Here is a 23,729-nt window from a genome sequence, read left to right on the forward strand (position 1 = left end):
TATATATCACAAAATAAATGAGAGCATATATAATAAATTGAGCCTAAAAGAGTATAGAAGGTGANGGTGCTAGCAGCGTTTATCTCCCCTTCGGTTGCCATTCCCTTAGTATCGAACCTTTGCTTTGATACCACGTTGTCACAGACTTAGAGTGATGGCTAAGTTTCCGTGTGGCCCTTGACGGTTTACTCACTAATCTTTCGAGATCTTGTAAACTCAAGGAAGCCTTTAGGGCTAGGATTGCTAAGAGAATGTTTAAGGAAAGTTTTGGAAAGAACAAAGAAGGCTTTTTTAAGAAGGCTTTGTATTGAGCATTGGAAGATTGCTTACAAACTTGCTTGGTGCCTTTGCAAATGGTGGCACCTCTATTTATACTACTCTCCAAGGACTAAAGTGTAATTAATATTTACATGAGAAGTCCCTAAAGTATTTACACATTGGCCCCTTTTCTAGAGAATTCTACATAGCCTAGAAGTCTCCAAGGCCTTCTTGAAATGTCTAAGGCATTCTAGAGTTCTCTACTTGTCTCTAGAAACCTCTATGCCTTCTTCGCTGCAAAATTTGGCTCCGATAGTGGCGGGACATGACACTTGTCTGTCGATAATTCATATATCGAGAAGGTTGCATGTAGAACATGCTTACTTATATACACAATATCTCTCCACTAATTTTAAGAAGGGGCATCACATAAGCGTTGTCGAGAATTATCTAAAGTCAGTTGAACTCTAGCCAAGGCTAACACTGACTTTGATATCATTTTAACGGTTCAGACCGTTTAGTAATATTGTCTGCTTTGGGTCTAGGTCCACATGACTTTAAAACGCGTCACTAATTATTAAGACTTGCTTATTTATATATTCAACATATCTCCTGTATTTCATTGGGGTGTCATATTTATAGGGTAATGTAATTTGAAACTAATAAAAATATGAAAATTTTTGGAGGATTTTAATCTATTTATATATCACAAAATAAATGAGAGCATATATAATAAATTGAGCCTAAAAGAGTATAGAAGGTGACAAAGTAGGAAGGCCAACAGAGTTTTGATATGCCGCGTGCTAAGGCTTTTTCTTAACCGTAGTCGCAAAAAGTAGCCATACATTGTACTCATAGTGTGTACTTGTGCGCAATTTGCTCTGCACTTTGTCTTTTTGATTTTTCAGCAATGATTGAAACAGTTAAGAAATCTATATACCCTTCAAAGGGACTAGGCAGTGATATATCCAAACCTCTTTTATCGGAAACTATATAAAGTTAAAATTATTTTTAATGTATCTATAATAGATATTGAATCTTCTTCATGTGTTATATTTTGAAAATTCTGATTACGCTGGCACTGGCTATTGCCATTTCACTTTGGATTTGCCAATTAATAAATAGAGCAGTGCAAATACTAGAAACATTTGGTTTGGGCCTGTTTGAAGTTATGGGTATTACAACACCAGGTCCACTTCAAAAATGTATATTGGGCCATCCTTCTGTGAAATGGATTACCTAGGCCTTGAATAATTTTGTCTGGTCATGGCACTGAAATTGGATACTAGTAAATCTAAGTGACTGGAAATCACAAGAGAGTTACCAACCTAAGTTGTTTTAAATCTTTTTATTATTATTATTAGACACATATGTTAAGGCTTAGGGATGAACACAATATATTATTGGTAAGATTTGTATATGGTTACATCACATTGTTTCCAGCTCTATGGGAGATATTGGACAAATATAAAGTTGGTAACTTGGTATGCCACTTTTTTATGGATAGTGGGGAGGTGAGGGAATCCCCCCACCCCAACTAACTTGTACAGTGGAATGGTCACCTCTAAAGTTATTAACATAATGTTCAAATCATATCATCTAGTGGGATGTACGAGATTTTAAGTTCACGATATTGAAATTGATAAATTCTTAGTGGACGGTTTCCCCTAAAATGGAAAAACACTTGTCGTGCCAATATATGTTAAATGTTAATATCACCCCATCAAAATTCAAAGTATCGTGTAGCTTTACCTAAATATATTCATTATACTTTTTTGTATCTTCAATTGTGCTTTTTGGGAACATTAAGCTAATTGTTGGAGCTTTATATATAATTATATATATCATGTAGTATCAACTAATTAATAACTGATTGATGGCTATTCAAGTATCGTCACCAAACAAGAAAAGGAGAAAAAAGCTAAAAGGTTCTTGGGTTCACTTTTAAGTTTGTCAAAACTCAACAATGAACGTTTTTTATTTCCTATTTAACAAAATTTATTTGTAAGATTTGACGGACGTGTGACCAAGTATTTAGTGAGAGAAGGTATTAGGTATATATTGGACAAGTATGGAGGTAGAGCGTGTTTGTTTCTTAATTAACTTCATTGATCATGAAATTGTTTGATAATAAAGATCAAAGATGACAATATATCAAATTTGTCCTAGCATTCAGTTTTGATCTTATATATAAAGGTACGGACTTCGCGATTTTTGAGTTATCGAGATTTCTCTTTTCTTTCACTCGATCCTTTTACCTCTTTTGAGTCAAATTCTTAAGATATAAAATCAGATTTTCTAAATTTCTGTTATATGAATAATTAAGTAAATTAATAGTTAGAGATGAAATTAAACCTGAAAGAGACTTAACTTCTAGAAAGGAAAAATAATAATGGAGGAAATGAAGGGAGGTGAATAAAATTAGTAGCTAAGTGGGGAATGTTATGAGTTATCTATAGTTGCAAATTGATATAAACCATTGACTTAAAGAGTGAAACATTGTGGAAGCATCCATCAAGTGGCGTGTGTTTTCCTCCCTTACAAATCAATCAACTATCAATTATCAAATATCATATTCTTTTTTTTTGTTTGTATTCTATTTCTAAGGTAGACATTTTATGCAATTGTTCAAATCCAAGATAAAACACCTTTTTATTTCTGTTCCTTTATATATTCTTCTATAAACATTTTCCTGTAACCATTAAAGTCATTGTAGAAATTATGAGAATAATTTTCTCTATACGCAACAAGGATGTGTTCTATTGATTCTCACTCGATCGAATACTTATTTTTCTTTCTATGTAAGTCAAAGAAACAAATGCACGCGTATGAAAATATGATAAAATAGTAAAAGTATAAATTTTTCTTTCTTAACAAAAAGTTTGTGATTGATCATATTTCAAAAGTGTATAGTATACGACTAAAATTCGGATTAGTCAAGTCAATAGATTCGATATGCTTCTAAAAATGTGGACTCAAAATTTAACCCCACACTACTATAGGAGGGATCTAGTTTAACTAATAGTGGATGTTTTCAACTCTTTTTTTTCTTTAGTTCATGGCTAACACATGCATGTTGAGTGTCTTTGTGGGTGTTTTCAACTTGGACCATATATAACTAGTTTGTGGATAAAAAAAACAAACTTTCATATCATATTATTTTCTTTGATTATACGCATTTGTATTAACAAGTCGTAAACTCAAGATATCTATGAGGTTGATATATTATACAGAGATAACATATTTTATGTGGTTAACTTAATTATTTAATAGACAAATGAAAACACACACAAATTATTTTTCTTTCAAGATTTGAATTGAAAATATCTAACTAAAACACTTTATTAGGATCAATTAAGATGTTCAATTAGAATAGCTTAGTTCAAATATCTAAATATAGTATTATGGTACCATGCCCCATACCCATATAACTGAAACATTCATTGACTCAAATTATTAAGTACAATAATCTTAACTGCATTTTATTATAGTTTGTTTTTGTGTACTATCATCTTTCTGATTTTTATAATATTCTTTATTCTTGTTATTTTCAACAAGGAGATGATGATGATGATACTCCACTAAAAGTAGTGGGTAGGCACAAATAAAAAGATAAATCAATCCATTAATTATATACTAATTTAACTGTAATTAGAAGCTACTTGACACTGTTAATTACGAGATTAATAATAAAGTATGGAAAAGATCAACTCTACCTTTTCGAGCTTTGCAAAGCATATAAGTTGATTTGCCATACCAAAGAAGATAGTATATACCATTTGCACAAATTCCATGTATGTCATTGAGCATTAATTATGGTAAGTTGACGATCAACATAAAATTGACTTTTAGCTATTTATTATAAACTTGTCAAATAATATATTTTTCACTATATATTGTGAAAATCTAAATTTGATTACAAGTATTTTAATACATTTTAGAAATAGTCATTTAAGGATAAAATTGGAGAAAATAATTAGGAGAGTATTTCTTTTAAATTGATCATGTAAATTAAGTATAAGAAAATTTTGTTTTTTTAAAATATATTTAACAAGTAAAAGATAACAAAGCAAATAGATCTGAATATTAACTTAACAAGGTGGACATGAGAAAATGAGATCACTTTTACGCAAAAATGAAGATCTCTAATCTGAAAAAGCTTGAGAACTAAAGTGGATTAGTACAAATTTTGTACTACATGTAATAATTGATTAAGAGTAAAGAAAGGAGGATGATTAAGTAGCTAGGTGTCAGTCCCCACGTCTTCCTCTCTTTCTTATGCCTAATTTTCAGCTAAATGTTTCCTAAGTAATTGTTTAAACACTCTAATTATGGCATTAAACAATGTTTGGATCTTGTTTTACTAATCAAATAGTCAAATACAAAAAGTCCAATTTGGGGCCATACCTATAGATAGATATTTATAGCCCACTTGTTTGAATTATATCAGTCAAAATGAAACAAGATTATTTTTATATCCCAATTATTTCTCTCACTCACTAGTGTATATATATCAAAGTAAAATATTATTCTTGAAGTATATGACTATATGTAATAAGTAATTAATATTTTCACTAGTGTTTGGATTCGGCTAGTTAGCTAGGCTGAACTTTGTTCTCCCTAGCTAGTCTGTATATAGTATGATGTTTTATATATACTGTGACACATTTTACTCTTTTACTTCCCCAAAAAAAATATTCCCTTCCTTTTCATTTATTTTTTTTATTTTAATTTGATATTAAATTTAAGAAGATTTTTGAATTTTGTTATCTTAAATTGAAAAATTATAATATATATCAAAATATTTTTTAATCTATAGTCTAGAATTAAAGAAATGTAAAAAGAGAGATAATTTTTTTCTAGAAATGAACAAATTAAAATGAGAGGAATTCAGTTTCTTCTTTTATTATTTTTGTCTGGAACAGGTAGTTCCAACTTGTCCAATTTAAAGCATNCTAGTGTTTGGATTCGGCTAGTTAGCTAGGCTGAACTTTTGTTCTCCCTAGCTAGTCTGTATATAGTACTCCCTCCGTCCCTATTTACTTGTCCATATTTCCTTTTTTAGTTGTCCCTATTTAGTTGTCCATTTTGACAAATCAAGAAAGGACAACAAATTTTTTCCTATTATAACCCTTATTTACACTTCTTGAAAATTGTAAAAGTGTATGTTGTTTCCCTCCAATTTATTTCACTTGAATTCAAATAAGTGGTTGTAATTTTGAAGTGAAAAGTTGTCATAAGGGTAAAATTGTAACTTCACTGTGCTAATCATTGTTGCCTTAATCTGTGTGCCATTTCTAAAGTGGACAACTAAAAAGGGACGGAGGGAGTATGATGTTTTAGATATTCCCTTCCTTTTCATTTATTTATTTTGTTTTAATTTGATATTAAATTTAAGAAGATTTTTGAATTTTATTATCTTAAATTGAAAAAATATAATATATATCAAAATATTTTTTAATCTATAGTCTAGAATTAAAGAAATGTAAAAAGAGAGATAATTTTTTTCTAGAAATGAACAAATTAAAATGAGAGGAATTCAGTTTCTTCTTTTATTATTTTTGTCTGGAACAGGTAGTTCCAACTTGTCCAATTTAAAGCATCATCATTTTTTTTTTTCTCTTCAATGGAATATATTTATTTTGAAACTCAATTAATTTAGTTTCATTTTAATATAAAATATTTTCTATTAGAAACGACTTCATTCGCAATCCTTGAAGTCAGAATTTCTAATTATAAATGGAGGGTACTTATTACTACCATTTTATACAAAACTACTACTTAACTATGTACACATACATATTAATTTAAATTTGATTATTTATGTAATTTTGGTATTAATCAAACATATTTTAATTTCTAAAGAATATTTAATTAGTTGTCATTTGTCAAGCAACCAACAGGAAGAATCTTTTTGACTCTTTTAGCCAATCAGATAAAGATGAATGAATTTTCCACTGCCCACCTCTCTTATTCATCTTTTATTTTTATTCATATATTATTGACATATCACTCATTATATTCGAAAATAATTCACAATCATGATATTCGAATATATTTATATAGCCTTTTGAGAACTACAGGTTAATACACATCTTTGTCCAAAAATGTTAAAAAGGTTTATTTTTAAAGAGCTCAAATTTAGTTTATTTGTAGATTCCAAAATCAAAAATAAATAAAATAACACAAAAGAAAGAAAGAAAGAGACATGAACCAAAAGTTGGGTTACTTTATGATGGAAGAACCTCCTCTACTAGTACATTATCTTTATGGATTCATGTTTTATTTATTTATATAATATTGAAACAATCAAAAAAGATTATATTATAAGTATTAACATAATTGTATATAAAAGACATAATATATAAATTTACCTTTTAACTTGGTCAACTTTTGGGTGTGCACAAGTGTTTCACTTAAACGTGTATAAAGTTGCACAAATAGACAAATACATCATATGTGACATTCTACATAGCAATTTGCATCCTACATGGTGTCTTATGTGTATCTATGCCACGTAGGACTCATGTGTCTACGTGTTCAACTTTATACAAGTTTGAGTGTACCTACTTATGAACACCCAAAGTTGGAGGACATACATATGAAATAAAACCAAGTTAAAGGGCACATTAATTTATTATGCCTATATAAAATGTTATATTACTTCTAAAAAGTTTCTTGTAAGTTGTAACTATAAGATAATTTTATATGATCCACATCATATATATTATACTATCATAGATAGCAGAGTCATTTTTATCGAAACATTGACACCTTTTCTTCAAAAAATTATGTTGCATATTTAAACATATTGAATTTCATTGTCTTTTTTATTTTCTTTCAAAAGTAAAATTTCAAGTTCTATCATAGCTTTATTGATCATATTAGTGCATAGAAATTAAATTATATCCTAAGTATTATTTACGGATTAGCGAAGTCGAAATCAATAATTTTCATTTATTTATATTTTAAAAATTTATTAAATATATACTAATTATTAACTTATACTTTAATAACTTGAAAAAAATATTAAAATCTCGAACCCACCAGCTTTAAATTCCGACTCATCCAACCATGATCCCAATAATGCATGTAGAAGGTCAATAATAAGGTCTGCATGCCAGCAAGATACTTGTTAAATAAACTCTCTCCATATATGGTGGTTATTTTTTCTTCCTTTTTGTGTGTTTGTGGGTATATACATAAATATATATTTTTCTTTCATAGTAACATGAGAAAATTCTTAATATTCATCATAAAATTAGTCAACTTACGCTACAAACAACAACAATAACATACTCGGTATAATTTCAAAAGTTAATTCTAAATAAGATAGGATATATACCAATCTTACCCATATTTTTATGGGATAAAGAAGTTATGTTCGATAGACTCGGCTCAAAAATAAAATAGTCAACTTACAGTATGGAGGCAATAATATGAGTAAAAAAAATGTACAAAATCCAAAATTCTGGGACCAGATCCCATATAAAAAATCTCTAGGAATTGTTCACTTCATAATAAAAAGTGTCATTCTCTCAGTTTAATATCTTTTTTTGGTAAAAATATTCCCAAAAACTATTAGTAGCTGTACTTCATTATATTCCCTTTTTACTTGTATTAATTTTATTTGTAACTTGTACCATTGAAGCTAACATTTCATCTAGCTAGCTCTTCCTCAAGGTATTATTTTTTTTTTTGAAAAAATAGGAGTAATTATGTAGTATTCTTAAATTATGACTCTTTTTGAATTGTTGCAGTTGAAGTCATGAATAATAACAACACAGAATTAGAGCAAGTTCGTGATTTAGCTATGGAGGAACGCGTGGAGGGGGAGGAGGAAGAAGAGTTGGCTGAGAGCGCGATGAGAATTCAACCTTGGACAAAACAGATCACTTTACGAGGAATAATTGCTAGTACAATTATTGGTAGCATTTACAGTGTGATACAAATGAAAATGAACCTCACAACTGGGATCAATCCTAATCTCAATGTATCAGCTGCTCTTCTTGCCTATGTTTTCATTCAGGCATGGACTAAGATCATTAAAAAGCTCGGGTTCGTCTCTGTTCCTTTCACAAGACAGGAAAATACTATGATACAAACATGTTCTGTCGCGTGTTACAGCATTGCTCTTGGAGGTATTATGATATTATCATAATGTGTTGTTTTGATTATGTTTTTCGCGACTTTTTGTGATAATATATTTGAATTTTCAGGTGGACTAGGATCTTATTTATTGGGAATGGATAAGAAAACATATGAATTAGCAGGGGTTGGAACAGTTGGAAATACATCAGATAGTTATAAGAAACTTGAAATTGGTTGGATGATTGGATATCTTCTTGTAGTTTGCTTTATTGGACTTTTTGTATTAGTTCCACTTAGAAAGGTACTTTACATTCTTAATATTTTTTTAATCATTTAAATTTACATAATTAATTGATGAAATCAACATTGTTTTGCAATTATACACAGGTCTTGATAGTGGATTATAAGTTGACTTTTCCAACTGGAATGGCAACTGCTGTTCTAATTAATGGATTTCATGGAAAGAATGATAAAAAAGCTAGGTAAGATTACTTTGAAAAAGCTTTCTTTTTATAGTAATGTCAAATTATTAAAAGTTGTTGATTATTTTTGCAGAAAGCAAGTGAAAGGTTTCCTCAAGTTTTTTTCCTATAGTTTTAGCTGGGCTCTCTTTCAGTGGTTTTATACTGGCAAACAAGATTGTGGATTTCAACAGTTTCCTACTTTTGGATTAAAAGCATGGAAACAAACGTATGTCTTTTTCCTTTTGGCTGAATACCCCTTGAAAGTATCTGATAGGAACACTTTATCAGGTTCTCATATTGAGTGTCTACATGAAATTTACTAGGGGTTGTCGATGTATTTTGCTTCTTCTTTTTCTGCTTAAACTTGAGGATGGCCTAACATATAGATTCTGTTGTGGTGTAGATTTTACTTTGATTTTAGCTTGACTTATGTGGGAACTGGAATGATATGTCCGCATATAGTAAACATATCATTGCTTCTTGGGGCAATTCTTTCATGGGGTGTTATGTGGCCTCTCATTGCAAAACTTAAAGGAGAATGGTTCCCTGCTGATATATCAGAATCCAGTATGAAAAGCCTTAATGGTTACAAGGTTAATTATTATAATCTTTCTCCAAATTTTAATCTGAATTTGCTACAGATTTTTTCATTTTATAGTACTATATGGTTCTTGGTATATAGGTCTTCATCTCCATCGCGCTCCTCCTTGGTGATGGGCTCTACAATTTTGTCAAGATATTGTATTTCACACTGTCTAGTGTTCACGAGAGGTACAAACGCAAAAATCTAAGTCCAGGTAAACTTCAATTTAGCTTTATTATAAGTACTGTAATGTATGTATGTATGATGATTAATCAAATACTTGGATTACTAGATATATCAGCAGCAGGGGTGAGGCAGAAGAAGAAATCAGAGGATGTGAAATGCGATGAAGCGTTTGTTAGAGAAAGAATTCCAATGTGGATTGGAGGTGTAGGGTATTTAGCATTGGGGACTATTGCTGTGATTATGATTCCATTGATTTTCCATGAGATCAGATGGTATTGGGTGATCCTAGCTTATCTTTTTGCTCCGTCTTTAGCTTTCTGCAACGCGTATGGCTCAGGTTTGACTGACATAAACATGGCATATAACTATGGTAAAGTAGGACTTTTCATGATGGCTGCATTGGCTGGTAAAGAACATGGTGTCATTGCTGGTTTAGCTGGTTGTGGTTTGATAAAGTCAGTAGTTAACATTTCTTGCATTTTAATGCAAGATTTTAAGACAGGGCATTTAACATTGACATCTCCAAAAACTATGTTTCTTAGCCAGGCTATAGGGACAGCTTTAGGCTGTGTGATAGGTCCATTATGCTTCTTTTTGTTCTACAATGCATTTGATATTGGCAATCCAAATGGTGAATTCAAAGCACCTTATGCATTGATCTATCGAAACATGGCGATTCTCAGTGTTCAAGGTGTTTCGGCATTACCTCAACATTGCTTGCAGCTGTGTTATGGGTTCTTTGCATTTGCTGTTGCGATAAATTTGGTGAAAGATCTTTCTCCAGAGAAGATAGGGAAGTGGATGCCATTGCCTATGGCGATGGCGGTGCCTTTTCTAATTGGTGGTTATTTTGGTATTGATATGTGTATAGGGAGTTTGGTTGTGTTTGTGTGGCATAAACTTAACTCTAAAAAGGCTAAGGTGATGGTTCCAGCAGTTGCTTCTGGTTTGATCTGTGGAGAAGGTCTGTGGATTCTTCCTGCATCTATACTTGCTTTGGCCAGGGTAGCTCCTCCAATCTGCATGAAATTCTTGGCTTCTTGAAGAATTTCAGTGCCCATAAAAATGAAAAAACTAATGTACTGATTTACAGGAGAATTTTAAAGTCACCTACAGCTCGTTTCGTTTAGTTTTTTCTGTGTTGTTAGTGTAGGAACTGATAAAGTTGTATCTCACAGATGATATTTATAATGAGAATGGGTGGCATTCATTTACAATAAATTTCGATATCCTGTGCAAAATATTACAAGTTTTCTGTAAGCATTGTACATCCAAGAACATAATTACTAAAATCCATTCAAACAAATCCTCAATTGCTATCTGGATCCTTTGTTTCCAGAGAGAGAGAGAGAACATAGAATAAGACGTTAGAAAGAGAGGTGAGGGTAATTACATTGAAAGTACACATTAATTAACCATGTTTTAGGCATAAGTATGTGTGTCAACTGTCAAGCTTGCATTCATTAGTTTAGAGTAAATAGAGGGTGCGGGATTGATTTTTAAACAATTAGAGTGTTTTGCTTTCTATCAGATTAATTAAAAGTCAATTGCAGGTATCTACAGTAAAAACACATGAATAACCTGAGAAATGGTAGTAACTTGCTATGATTAAGGATCAATCGTGTTTACAATGTCTCTGAATATATCTTAAATCCTTACCAAATGCATAACTAAAACAGCTATGCAGCATTTCCTCGTTCAATTTAAATAAGCAAATCAACTCGATAGACGATCACAAGAAGAACCCTCTAAGAATTTAATTAAAAAAGTCTCTTCCTTAATCCACATCTATGAAACATCATCAGTACAAGCTCAAATATCTGTAGTCCTGTGACGTACGTCCGCTTAAAAGAGGAACTTCAATGAACCTCATTTCATGTGAAAAATCAAATAATATACAAGTGTACATTAGCAACAGACTCCAGAGGCTAATAAATCAGGCTTTTCTCGAGCAGGAATCCCACCTTTGAGGTTGATCATATAGTTACATGCAAAAAGCTTATGAAGTGATGATGCCTGCCAAAACGTCACTCTTGCCCCTTGCACCTATCGTGTAAACCAAACGAATTGCATCAAGCCACCAGTCCAAAGATTCCCATGAATCAGCAATCTGAGAAATAGAAGAATGTCACAAGATCATGCAAAAGGAAATTTTCCAGGGAATGTAAAATACTATAACTCCAAAACTGAATGTAAAATTTAGGAGGTGTTCCAATCAATAGAGTAATCTTAAAATGAACATATTTAAAACTTCGTTTTCCCACTCTCACCCCTTCACCTACAGGAAGGAACTCATGGAGAACATAAAACTAATGAGTTATGTTTCAGGAATAAGGAGAATGACGATCTGCACACAATGTTCATGTTCACCTCTGGGAAACCATTTTATATGTTTTCTGAACAGATCAAATGTAGATAGCAGTATAGCACCATTTGTAATGGTAGCTTAAAGTTTGCGAAATTACCACAACATCTTTGTACAAACCTGAAAACAAGTCCTATCTAAAGGTAATTATCTCCAACTCGGAAAGTCCGGAGTGAAAATGTAATTGAGCGGGTTAGATGTGAGATAAACTGATAAAGATATGACAAATGGATCTGTTCAAAGAGAAGGTAATATCTGAAGACAACCCAAATGCAGTTTTCAGATGTTACCAAAGTAAGCCTTTTTGTGGCATGAGAGTAAGAGAGGGAAGAAGGGCATTACAATCATGGAAGGTTTCTCACTATGACCACAGAGAGAAAAGTAGATTTAACATAATAAAAGTGGACGTAGATAGATCATAAAAGTCAATTCATTCCTAAACGATAACAAATTTCCATCACAAGATGAAGAAAGGTGAGTGGGTCATCACAGCAAACAGGTCAAGGACAGTAAAGGGTAGGTCCAGGCTTGATGGCAATAATATTCCATAAATTCCAAACACATAGGCAAAGGCACTATGAAAGGATGGGCCCATTTTGCAAAGGAGGCAATGACTTTAAGAATATCAAATCATCTGCTAAAGGAAGCAATCAAAACACCCTATGTAGAAAACATTAGCTTTTGTTGATGAATTATAACTAGTCACCCTCCATTTAAAATAATCCATAAATGACTTGTAATTTTCATTGGCTGTGTTGACAGAGAATATGACTGTCTCAAATAATTAAGAAACATATGTACTGCTGTCTCCAATTTATAGGTTTGTATAGGACTGGATTTGTGTTCTGACCCTGATTATCATCAAGTTAGAGAATATAGCAATCAAATTTCTACTGCTCTCTAAGGCATATTTATCCATGAGCTCAAATAACTATCAGAAGTAGCCGCAGGAGACATCACAAGTGGAAAATGTAAGTTGAGAAAGCTTTAAGAATTACCATGTAAACTGGCCCATGAATCGTATCAATACGCAGGCCTGCACCAGGTGGTAATGTAAGATCTGCACAGGCTGATACAGAGATGATATCTGGCACATCAACTTTAATTGCTTGTCTACTAGGACTCATATCTGCTGAATTTGATGAAAGGCTACTTGACATGTGTCTTTGATCAACTTTGCTGATCTGTCCAAGCAGGAAAAGGAATTAGTTAATTACTAGTAAGGAATCTACAATTATGTATCAACTTAGACATGCAAGAACATTCAGATCCATCATGTTGAAGACGTAATTAAGAACATAAATGTGTTCTCTTTCGGTATAGCTTTAAACTTTTTAGATGAGTTGGTCACACACTTCAACATGGTATAAGAGAAGGTTGATCTCCTATGCTCGAGTCTCACTGCCACCGATTATCAAAAAGAATTTTCATGTGCTTGGCCATGAAACAAATAGCATGTGAAGGAACGTGTTGAAGTCATAACTAAGAACATGAAAATGTGTTCTTTTTAACAACTTAAGCTTTTAGATGAAATGGTCACAATTCATCACAACTAAAAGGCAAAAATATCTTGTCATCTACTTGATCGATATAAAAGAAGAACATATCACTTTGTGTGCATCAAATGGATTTAAGGTTGACCTTTAGGGAAATAGAGCATTCTCAAGTTCAAGTGGGAGACTAGAACTTGATGACAAGGACAAAATAGCAAATGCAAATAGTCACAAACCTGTGACATGGTAAGCTTTACATAACTGATATGAAAGGCTAGAAGTTCAAAAGGATCATGCAAATAATGATAAGCAATAATAAGGTCCAACCACGGATCTGGTCATACTTTTCCATAGTTGAAAACAATTTAGGACCCATTTGACCATAGATTATTTTTTTTTTTTGGCAAAATCTGTTTGGCCATAGAATTTGTCTAGTTTTGTTGTGAAATTTTGAAAACCAAATTCCAAAATCTACTAAAAACTTGTTTTGGGACCAAAATATAGCTAATGATATCCTTTAAAATTTTAAAACTTACCCTAAACTTCTATATTTTATAAAGAAGCTCATCTATTTATGACCCCAACTAATTCCTATCTAACCTTTTCAGTCATCTAATCTGGAAATGCATGCTCACCGTGAAGAGAGTATTCGTAGAATGTGGAAAGATTATATTGAAATATAGCTAGTTAGTACTATTGTTATTATTTAGTTTTTCACTAATGGATCTTCGTAACAAATTTTAATATGACGAATTATAGTAGCTAGTAATTGTGTTATTAGTAACTTTTATTAAAATATTGTATTATGATTTTAGGATAATGTATTATCTAGTTTATTATAAAAATGATAATTTTGTGCCGAACTTATGGATATTTTAGCTTAGTTTTTAGAACTTATGGGTATAAGTCATGTTTCATGTTTTTCAAAAAAAAAAGGTGACATGTTTCCAAAAACTTTGGCCAAAAACATTTTGAAACTTCAATCCAAACTTCACCCAAATCTGATTTCCCAAAATTATATGGGAAAATCTATGGCCAAACGCTAGCTTAATTTAGCTATGCTACTATAATTGTGGTGAAACCTCATAGCATGAAAAAAATTGAATGCAAGACAGTTTCCATATGAAGCTAGACTTTCAAACTCTCCGTGAAGAAAAAAGAACCAGGATCGTGTACATAAAAGTACTGTGCATTTATTGTTAACAAACTGAGGCATGGAATGTTTTCACCTGTTGAAGTCCTTCCTGATTCAAAACAAACTGAGAACGCTTCCAGTCACTGTGTGGTGTGAGTGGATTACCAGCAGGTGGTGACGTAAGATATCCGACCTTTAGGTAGGGCAGAGGTAGCTGAAACAGAGAAGTGCTTTTAGAACTTGATTGCATTATTTGACAAACTTACAGGCCTAGTAAGATCAAATATACCCAAAGAAGAAAAAGCTTCAACACATGCTTATCTCAATAATCAATATTAATCATAATAAGAGCACTTGTTTCACTAGACTACTGAAAATGATATTTGACGGCAAAGCAAGAGGTTTTTTTAGTAAAGAAAGGGAAGGGATCCAACTTAGTAATGATTAAAATTAGAATTACAAAATTAGTTTCTCTATTTTCTCAACGACCAGAGAGAGCGAGAGAGAGATTAGTTTAAGAGGTGAAACCAACTTTTCATTGACCCTTCTCCTTTTGCTTTTGCTGTGCTAAAGAGCTCCCTTGAATATACGAATAAAGAAGGAGTACTACATTTTTTATACTCAACCATTTTGAATTTTGATCATCATAATGAAAAATTGTTATTCCATGATATGCCAAAATGCTTTCCACTCTTTTTGAATGGAAACCTTCTCCCCTCATCTATATTGTTAAAAAGATAAACGAAACTCTCATTTTGATTCTTATAAGATTTCAAATCTATCAAAAAATAAGTTGTATCTCTTGTTTGGGTGCACTTCTCTTTAGCTGCATATAATTTCAAATATACTCCTAAGTTTCAAGTGTAATAAAACAAATACAACAAAATAAGAAGGGGGACTAGTCAGAGACTACAGGATCCAAGCAATAATACATACCATAGATCGCACAAGCTTCAAGGCACTTGTATAAACCTGCATAACAACAGACGGCTGAAATGAGGACAACAGAGAAAGCGAGAACTGCACAACAAGTTAAAACAGAAGAATAGCCACTGGATTGCTGATGCCAACTTTCCTTCACAAGATAGCAGAATTATGATTAAAATCTTGAATTACAAGCAATGTGTATCACCAGGGTACAGAGTTTAATCTCTTCTGATTCGGTTAGCCAAACCAGAGTATAGAGTTAATAAGTGATAATGACACCAGCACCAACAGTTACCATGTCAGTGGTAGATTAGTTTGAAGAAATTGGAAGGGAAGGCACGGATTAAAGATGACGCATTTCTAACTTTACTCAATGTCTCCACTGCACTCCTCCCCCTTATCATCACAACCAATTTTTATACAAACAGAAATATAATGGAGATAAAATGGAATCAGATATTTCAAATATAAATGACATACCGAGTAATTTGGTTTAAGTGCATGTGCAGCAGCAATGTAAATCGCAGACTGGCTGTACAACTCATTAGGAGAAATATCTTTAGCAGTAACAGCTCCCCCTGTTCTTGACATATCCTCTGCTAATCCATACTGCAAGAGAATGGTGCAAAACGAAGGTTATCATCATTTCCACTTTGACCTTTCACATTGTTTTAAGTTTTTTCAATTTTCACTTGAAAAGGGAGGAGGTTGCTGTAAATGATCAACACTCTCCCAAGTACAGAAGCCAGAAGGAGCAAAAATGTTAAACCCACCAGAACAGTTCCAAGGTTGTAGATTGCTCTATGAAAATCAAATTGCAGTTGGATTGCTGCACGAAACTGCAAGTTCATAAGAATCGATGAGTGACGTGTGAGCATAAACAAAAATTATATAAACAATTTTTTTAGAATTCTACCAAACTACTGGACCTAAATGATTTTGTAGCTTATTCTTCATATTTAGGCTCTGTGTCGAATAACACCAGTACCTTACTGATTGCTGTTTTGACAATTGTTAGCTTTTCTCTTGCAGGAACAATTGCACTGAGTTCCTGGATGTATTTCGAAAAGCATAAGGTCAGATTTCATTCAGCAAACTGAAATACACAGCAAAACTCAGGAACTATGTTGACATAAACTACACTAACAATATTTTGAAGTCTAGAAAAGATTGTCCAGAATAGGTTTTTTCAAGTAAAGATACCTGCAGGGCAAGTCCCCAGTTGTTCAATGCCTGGAATGACAGTCAAAGGCATTAGAGTAGGAAAAAATCTCAAGGACAAGAGATCAAAAGTAGATCAATAGAAGGTAAAATAATGCATCTCAGGAGAAAAGCAGCAAACTTTTTTTTATACAGGCAAAAGAAAAGCAGCAAAATACATATGAAATGAAGGCCAACGTCTGCTTAAGCTTAACCAGAAATTCACAAGCATAACATATAGAAAATTATTCAACATAAAAAACTATTTAATAACTACAGGACAAAAGCAGATCAATTATGTGACCTCAAAATAAAAAAAACAAAAGGAGATTAATAAGCTGGTATGTCAATCATAAAAGATATAGTACAACTGCATCCTTTAGAAAGAGTTATATGATATACTGGTAAATTGGTATACCCAAAGAAATAACAAGGCCTCTGTACTAACAAATAGGAAAAATCAGAAGAATATCTTGGTATTTGTGATAATACAGCCTTCACAAAAATAGCATTCAAAAAAACTATAGTCTGGTAAGGAAAAAACAGGGACAAATAGCCACTATTACGGTTAGTTAAACTAGATTAGAAATTACCTGTGGACTGTTCCAATTGAGCTGGACAGCCTTTTCATAGTTCTTTGTTGCCTGAAAATTTAAAAGAATAAGAAAAGTTTTTTTGAATAAGGACGAGTTTTATTGTTTTGATGAAATCATAAGTTGCCAATCAGAGCATAAAAATTATGTTTGTATTCTATTTCTAGAAATATCAAAATAATACATCTTCTCTACTTATATAAGTTTTTACATCCAAATAGAAGAACGTTAGCAGGATTAAAAGCAGTTCTTGAACAAAGTTGGAAAGCAGAAAAGGATGAACATGCTAGTGAGCCGTGGAAAGGTAGTTCAGAGGTGGGAGAAGGGAATGATGTGGAACAGCGATAGAGGATAGAAAGGGCGACAGGAACAGATGAAGAGGAAAAAACATATGGGAAGGAAATCGTACGAATAGGGTGTGAAAATTGGGTTGGGGTTGGGGAGAAGGCGGGAGCGGTAGTATTGAGGATGGGAAATAAAGGTAAGAGTAATGTTGGATGTTGAGAAGAATAGGGAACAAATAAAGCAGAGACAGATTTTTTCTTTCTTTTTTGTGTTTGTGTGCATGCATGAAAGATGTATCTAGAACAGGAACAGTTACAACACCATCGTTTGAATTCTCTTTTCCACATTCTAAAACTTAAAACAGGAAACCAATTTCTTGATACCAAACAGTCCCTCAATTAGGTAACAAAGAAATAATAAGGCAGATGATACCAAAGTGGTTGTTCAAGTGTGACAATAACTCAGAATAACTTCTACTTATCAAAAAAGAAATCAGAATAACGTCAATGTCTTCATCCATGGCTCTTGCAAAGGTTATACATCTATTGACAGAACATAGAAACATAGATGAGGAAAGATGTCTACATCTATTAGGACCAAACAGAATCTTTTCACCCATGAGGAAATGAGAGAAAATAACATAATAAAGTTAGCAATACCTGCTTCCAAAGTTCTTCAGCTTCTTTTGTACGACCCCGGATTTTGGCTCGATCAGATATTGCAATAGCCCAATTGTAGTAAGCCTGAGATAAAAAGGAACAAGACAAAGATAAAACAAGAAGGAAAAGCATGTTCAGCAGCTGAAGAAATCTTTACCAATCTTCCATATATATATATATATATATATGCATGTGTGTGTGCACGTGTGTGCGGGTGGGTGCATGCCAATGTTAAGGATATGAAACTTCTACAAGCAATATGAATTGCTCCTGCAACTCAATGTCAGTGGATTCATTTCAATGGAAGTGGACAATACAGTATTAAATTTACAATTTGGTACAAGTTAGCAGGTTTTGCTGCTGGAGAATAATGAAAAGGTTATATCAAAAAGAAAATCATCAGAGAGAACGGTAATATGTATGAAATAGTGAGAGATCATAACATAGGCCAATAAATAGCGACTTTTAAAGTACTCTGATCTTCAGGTAAATATTACTTAATCCAACATCACAATGTAGCCTAGACCAGTTACATTTACACAAATTTACATCTTAAATAATTGAATTGTAAAAAAATAAATATCAAAAGACTATTAAAAGGTTTTGAATACATACATCATTCAGTGTAGGACAAAGGCGGGTTGCCTCCTCATACTTTTTGCATGCCTGTTCGAGCAAAGAATCTTTTGAAGGTGAAGTGGAATCTGGGCTTACATTATCTGCACTTTCCTGCATGAAAAGTCAAAACTAGGAATTATTGAACCATGAATAATCTCTATGAAAGGAAGTTTCAGATCCTTCGATAAGTAGAAAATGGGATTACTCTTTCTAAAATTCTTTTTCCTTATCTATAGGTCGTTCCTTGATAAAGCTTGCATAGGATGACAAAAAAAAAATTGCAAGACAATCAGTCCAGAAAACTGAGAAATCAAATTACCTGAAGAACCAGTGCCCAATTATAAAGCGCATCATAATCTTCTTGATTTCGCTCCAGTGCAGTAGCATACCTGTACAAATATCAGAACTCAGATAGGCCTTCATGAAATCAAAGCTTAATATGTGAAATATTTCTATGCAGTTCAGAAAACTGATCCACAAGAATTGTGCACAAATGCACTAACCAGACCGACAACAACATACTTGTTGTAATCCCAAAAGTGAAGAATGCATTAACCAGACCACAAAGAGAAAATAAACAAAGTCACCAAGAAACCCCACATTGACAGAGATGAGAATCTATTCTCAAAATGACATGGAACAGATGCTGAAACTGTTGTTTCATACTTCGAAGTTTTTTTATTTTTCTCCCATAAGATAGCAGTTCATTTTGTGGTCCTAGCGGAACATTTCAAAGTATTCAATTGATTCTCATGTTTTGATATGAACAATCTTACACATAGCACTCAGTGAATACTCTATCAGATCCAGTCACGAACTACTTTAAAGGGGTAAATATCTCACATTCAGATCATCCATGGAGAAAAGTCATGGAAAACGGAACTCCCCATAAATTGGCATGTGTAACTTGGTTGGTGGCTAAGGAGGCTTGCCTAACCCAGCACAACCTACAGAGTACAGAGAAGGGGACAGTATCTATAACAGATGTGTTTTGTATGACAGTAATACGAAGATGCAAATCATCTTTTCATTCACTGTAAATTAATCAATTGGATATGGAGCATGCTATAGGATATATTTGAGGTGAAGTGGACCATGCCAAAGACAATACGGGAGATATTGATAAGCTGGACCAGAGGAGGAATTTGGTGAAGTTCAAAATTTAAATACCATAGTTCAATTGCATGGTGGATGCTTTACAGTGAAAGAAATCATTAGTATTCTGAAGAAAAGAAGGAAAGAATGATCAGATAGATACAATTGCTTTTGTGTCAAGTTTTGTGGAAACGAAATTGATACCACGTTAGACTTCTACTTCATTACAGGATTGAAGAGGAACAGAATTTTGCCTTTTGCAATGTACACTCCTGGAACCCACTCAGTATTCAAGAAATCTTAAATAAAATCATTACCTATCAAATAAATAAAAAAAAGAACTCTCACTCCTTGAAGAAAGTGAATTGTCTGGAGGCCTCTTGATTTACAAACCATAAAACTTGTCATGAAATTAGAATTTGGAATGACAGCCTAAGCCCAATTAAGATATGCAACACCATAACTAAAATGGTGCTAAAGATTAGACGTACCTCCGGGCAGCATATGTTAGAATCCGTTGGCGAGATCGGCCCTCCTCGTCAGCACCTGTGACACTGTTAATCAACTCCAAGGCAGCATTACTTTCTGCGTGCTGCTGACTGCTCTGTTGACTGGAGAACCAAATTCACAAGTAACACGAAAATGCAAGTTATAGGCTTCTTAATGTTCAAAAATAAAAAGAACGAAAAACAGTAGATGTCATGAGGTATTGAGGTCAAGCTGAAGTATATTTGTGGTTGCAGAAGTGATTCAAAATAAACAGCAGAGATTACTCAAAAGATGATAGGTTGAATAAATTGATTGCATAGTTAAAGCAATCAAAATGCCTTCAAATGTCACATCTCTGGAGAACTTAGCTATGGGGAGCTATTATTTTAACATAAAATGGAACTAATAATCCTTCTATCTCTTTCAAATTCAGATTCAAATTTGGGATTAGATTGATGTTACATCATCATGAGGTGTCAAGCATAGCTCTTATTTTCAGAAAATGGTGTCTGAATCTATTCTCAAGGATCAAAACAGAAGCCTCAACTAATTTGAAACATGAATTGCACAAGGCAAACTTTCAGCTTTTAACCCATGACTATGCCATCTAGGCACTCGAGAGACTTTGAATTCATTTTGTGCTTTAGACATTATTTTTGTGTTTCATTATATGTACAACAATATCAGTGGTCAAAACAAGAAGGTGTGATACCTTCAGAGGCTGGCATGGTCATAACTCATAAAACCAGCCATCATTTTCTTCAATCATGTCCATTTTCTTGTCAAATTTTGTTAGTGCTTTGTTTACTTTCATTCATGGTTATTTTCTCTAAGTGAGTGCGTTTTCTTGCCTTTTATAATCTTCTTTACTTCTCTCAAATTTTGTTTGTGCTTCATATATTTTCGCTCATGATCATTTTCATCAAAACCACCTGAACTTTGTTGCGTTAGCATCAATGACAGTTAACTTGGATGAGTATATTTTACAATCAAGGATGAATTGTACTATCGAACAAGGCATCACCTTCTTCAATTAACTAGTTTTGTAGTAAGCTTTTCTTTGTCATTCATTTATCTTCATTCATGATCATATCAGCAGTCAGCTTATAGTTAACTTGGATGAGTAAGCTATACATTCGAGAATGCACTTTTACTACAGAAGCATGTGATTCAATCTAGCATGTTAATGATATTTTTTTAGTTGATAAGTACACATTAATGATATTTTCAGTTCTGCAATTGAAAGGTGCATTGCATTTTATAGAGAAGCCAGCGAACACAAACCTGTGAGGTGTGTCGCTTTCTCGTCTTTCAGCTTCAGAATCTTCATTAGCATCTCCATTCTTCAATTCATCCAACAACTCTCTCATTGTAAATGTTCGGCTACCTTCATCCTTTTTTAGCTGCTTCGAGTTGCTTCCCGTTTCATTAGATTCAACAGTATCACCCTTCGGCTCATCCGCTTTGGGATCTGATTCATCTGTGTTGCTCGATCGGATCAATTCCGAGGCCTCTGCATTGTTCAATTGTACATCTCCAAACTGGCTAGAAATATCTCTCTCATTTGCCTTGGGATCTGCATCACTCGCCTCGTTGGATTTCGTCAATTTCTCGTCAGATTTTGAAGCCTCTGCATCGTTTGACTGTACATCTCCGGATTGAGTAGCAAATTCCTTGGATTCCTCGTGTTTCGGATCTCCAGCACCGTCTGCTGGTGCTTCCCCCGACAGGATCGCGGTGTCTCCTGGGTCAGTCACGGTGGCCGGAGCTTCTACTTCTTTTTGCAATTCCGTTTGGTCGACGGTTGAGGACATGGTGATAAACAGCGGAGGAGTTAACAATGGCGAAAATCTGTTTGAATGTGAATCTCCGAGCTAATGACGAAGTTCATGTGACAAAATTGGTTTTGATGCAAATTACAAGGACTAGTAAATCATAAAACAGAAAATGGTTGGGCTAAAGCAGCAAAGTTAGAGACTTTTGAGGTTTACAACAAATTTACTGAACTTCAATGGAAGGCACTTATATCCCTCAATTTTGTCATTTAGAGCTGATACACCTCGTTATAAAAGTGACATATACATACCCTATTGTTATACAAATGACTCACATATATTCTTTTCCTCTAACGGAAGTGAAAAAAATAATTTTAGTTTAATTTTTTTAATTATTTTTTAAAAAATATAATCTCATATGGGTATATTTAATCCTCCTCAAACATATATTATTTTTAAAAAAAAATTTGTTTCAATGACTAATTTAGATTTATTATTTTGATGGTCAAATTTATTTAAGTTTTACTAATATTCTTGTAAAATTTATTATAGATGACTCAATTTTTTTCTTCAAATACAAAAACTAAATTACAATATATCCAAAAAATATAGTTTTAAATTATAATATAGCCACAAAAAATAGTTTTAAATTTTTTTCTTTACACTAAGGAATGAAAGAAAAATAAAATAAGAATAAGAAACTCAAATAATGATAATCAAGAAGTCAAAAAATAATGTATGTCCGAAAAAAATTAAAATATACATTTAAATTTGCTAGAAAAATCATATATACCCCTAAATAATTTTTTTTTAAAATCAAAATTCAAAAATATAAATTTAAAACTAATTTTTTCACTTTCGTTAAATGAAGGGTATATGTGAGCTCATTTTATAATGGTAGGGGTATATGTGAGTCATTTGTATAACGGTAAGGATATATTATTAAAGAAGGCATCATATGAGTAGTTGGGGTGGGTCAATATGTAATTAGAATAATCTAGAGGACTAGTTAGCTAAAGTTAGTTAGGGTAGTTAGAAGATACTTTCTTGTTCTTATATATATGTAAACAAACACTCAGTTGGAGTTAATTAACATATACATTGAAATTACATTTTCTCTCAACTCTCTACTCTCAGTTTATAGAACATTCCAGAGTCAAGGAATTATTCATCACCATATCCTAATTCTGGATATTGAACATGGTATCAGAGCACTGTCAATCACAGCAGTGATTGTAGTTGCAATCATTCACGCACAATTTGTGCTATCTTCTAAGGAATTGGTGCAGTCATGGCAACTGTAGATAATGAGTTACCAGAAAAACTGAGTCATAATCATCTTCTGTTCTTGAATAACATCGATAATTCAGGTGTTATGTTGATTTCGATTCAGCTATCTGGATCTGAGAATTTATCTGTGTGGAGCAGAGCCATGCGAATAGCAATTCTGGGAAGAAACAAGCTCGGATTAATCGATGGATCTTGCAAAAAGGAAGCGTATGGGGAAAATCTG

At 32.9% G+C, this 23,729-nt stretch overlaps 2 protein-coding genes across 2 annotated transcripts; one reads left to right on the forward strand and one right to left on the reverse strand.

Annotated features, from left to right (window-relative positions):
- The first annotated feature begins 7,791 nt into the window (after positions 1 to 7,791).
- LOC125841147 (metal-nicotianamine transporter YSL1) lies at positions 7,792 to 10,642 on the forward strand. Its single transcript, XM_049520161.1, has 8 exons — positions 7,792 to 7,941; positions 8,019 to 8,399; positions 8,478 to 8,650; positions 8,737 to 8,831; positions 8,905 to 9,039; positions 9,217 to 9,406; positions 9,496 to 9,610; positions 9,689 to 10,642. The coding sequence occupies exons 2-8, from the start codon at positions 8,027 to 8,029 to the stop codon at positions 10,624 to 10,626; spliced, it is 2,019 nt and encodes a 672-aa protein (XP_049376118.1). The 5' UTR covers positions 7,792 to 7,941; positions 8,019 to 8,026; the 3' UTR covers positions 10,627 to 10,642.
- Positions 10,643 to 11,266: 624 nt separating this feature from the next.
- Positions 11,267 to 22,385, reverse strand: LOC125841310 (protein HLB1). Its single transcript, XM_049520418.1, has 14 exons — positions 21,726 to 22,385; positions 20,444 to 20,563; positions 19,177 to 19,246; positions 18,855 to 18,968; positions 18,240 to 18,323; positions 17,296 to 17,346; positions 16,706 to 16,735; positions 16,491 to 16,553; positions 16,276 to 16,341; positions 15,983 to 16,111; positions 15,512 to 15,547; positions 14,670 to 14,789; positions 12,946 to 13,131; positions 11,267 to 11,692 (listed from the first exon to the last, which is right to left on the reverse strand). The coding sequence occupies exons 1-14, from the start codon at positions 22,253 to 22,255 to the stop codon at positions 11,582 to 11,584; spliced, it is 1,710 nt and encodes a 569-aa protein (XP_049376375.1). The 5' UTR covers positions 22,256 to 22,385; the 3' UTR covers positions 11,267 to 11,581.
- Positions 22,386 to 23,729: the final 1,344 nt, after the last annotated feature.

This window comes from Solanum stenotomum, chromosome 10 (genome assembly GCF_019186545.1).
Source record: "Solanum stenotomum isolate F172 chromosome 10, ASM1918654v1, whole genome shotgun sequence".
In the NCBI taxonomy this organism is placed as follows: Eukaryota; Viridiplantae; Streptophyta; class Magnoliopsida; order Solanales; family Solanaceae; genus Solanum; species Solanum stenotomum.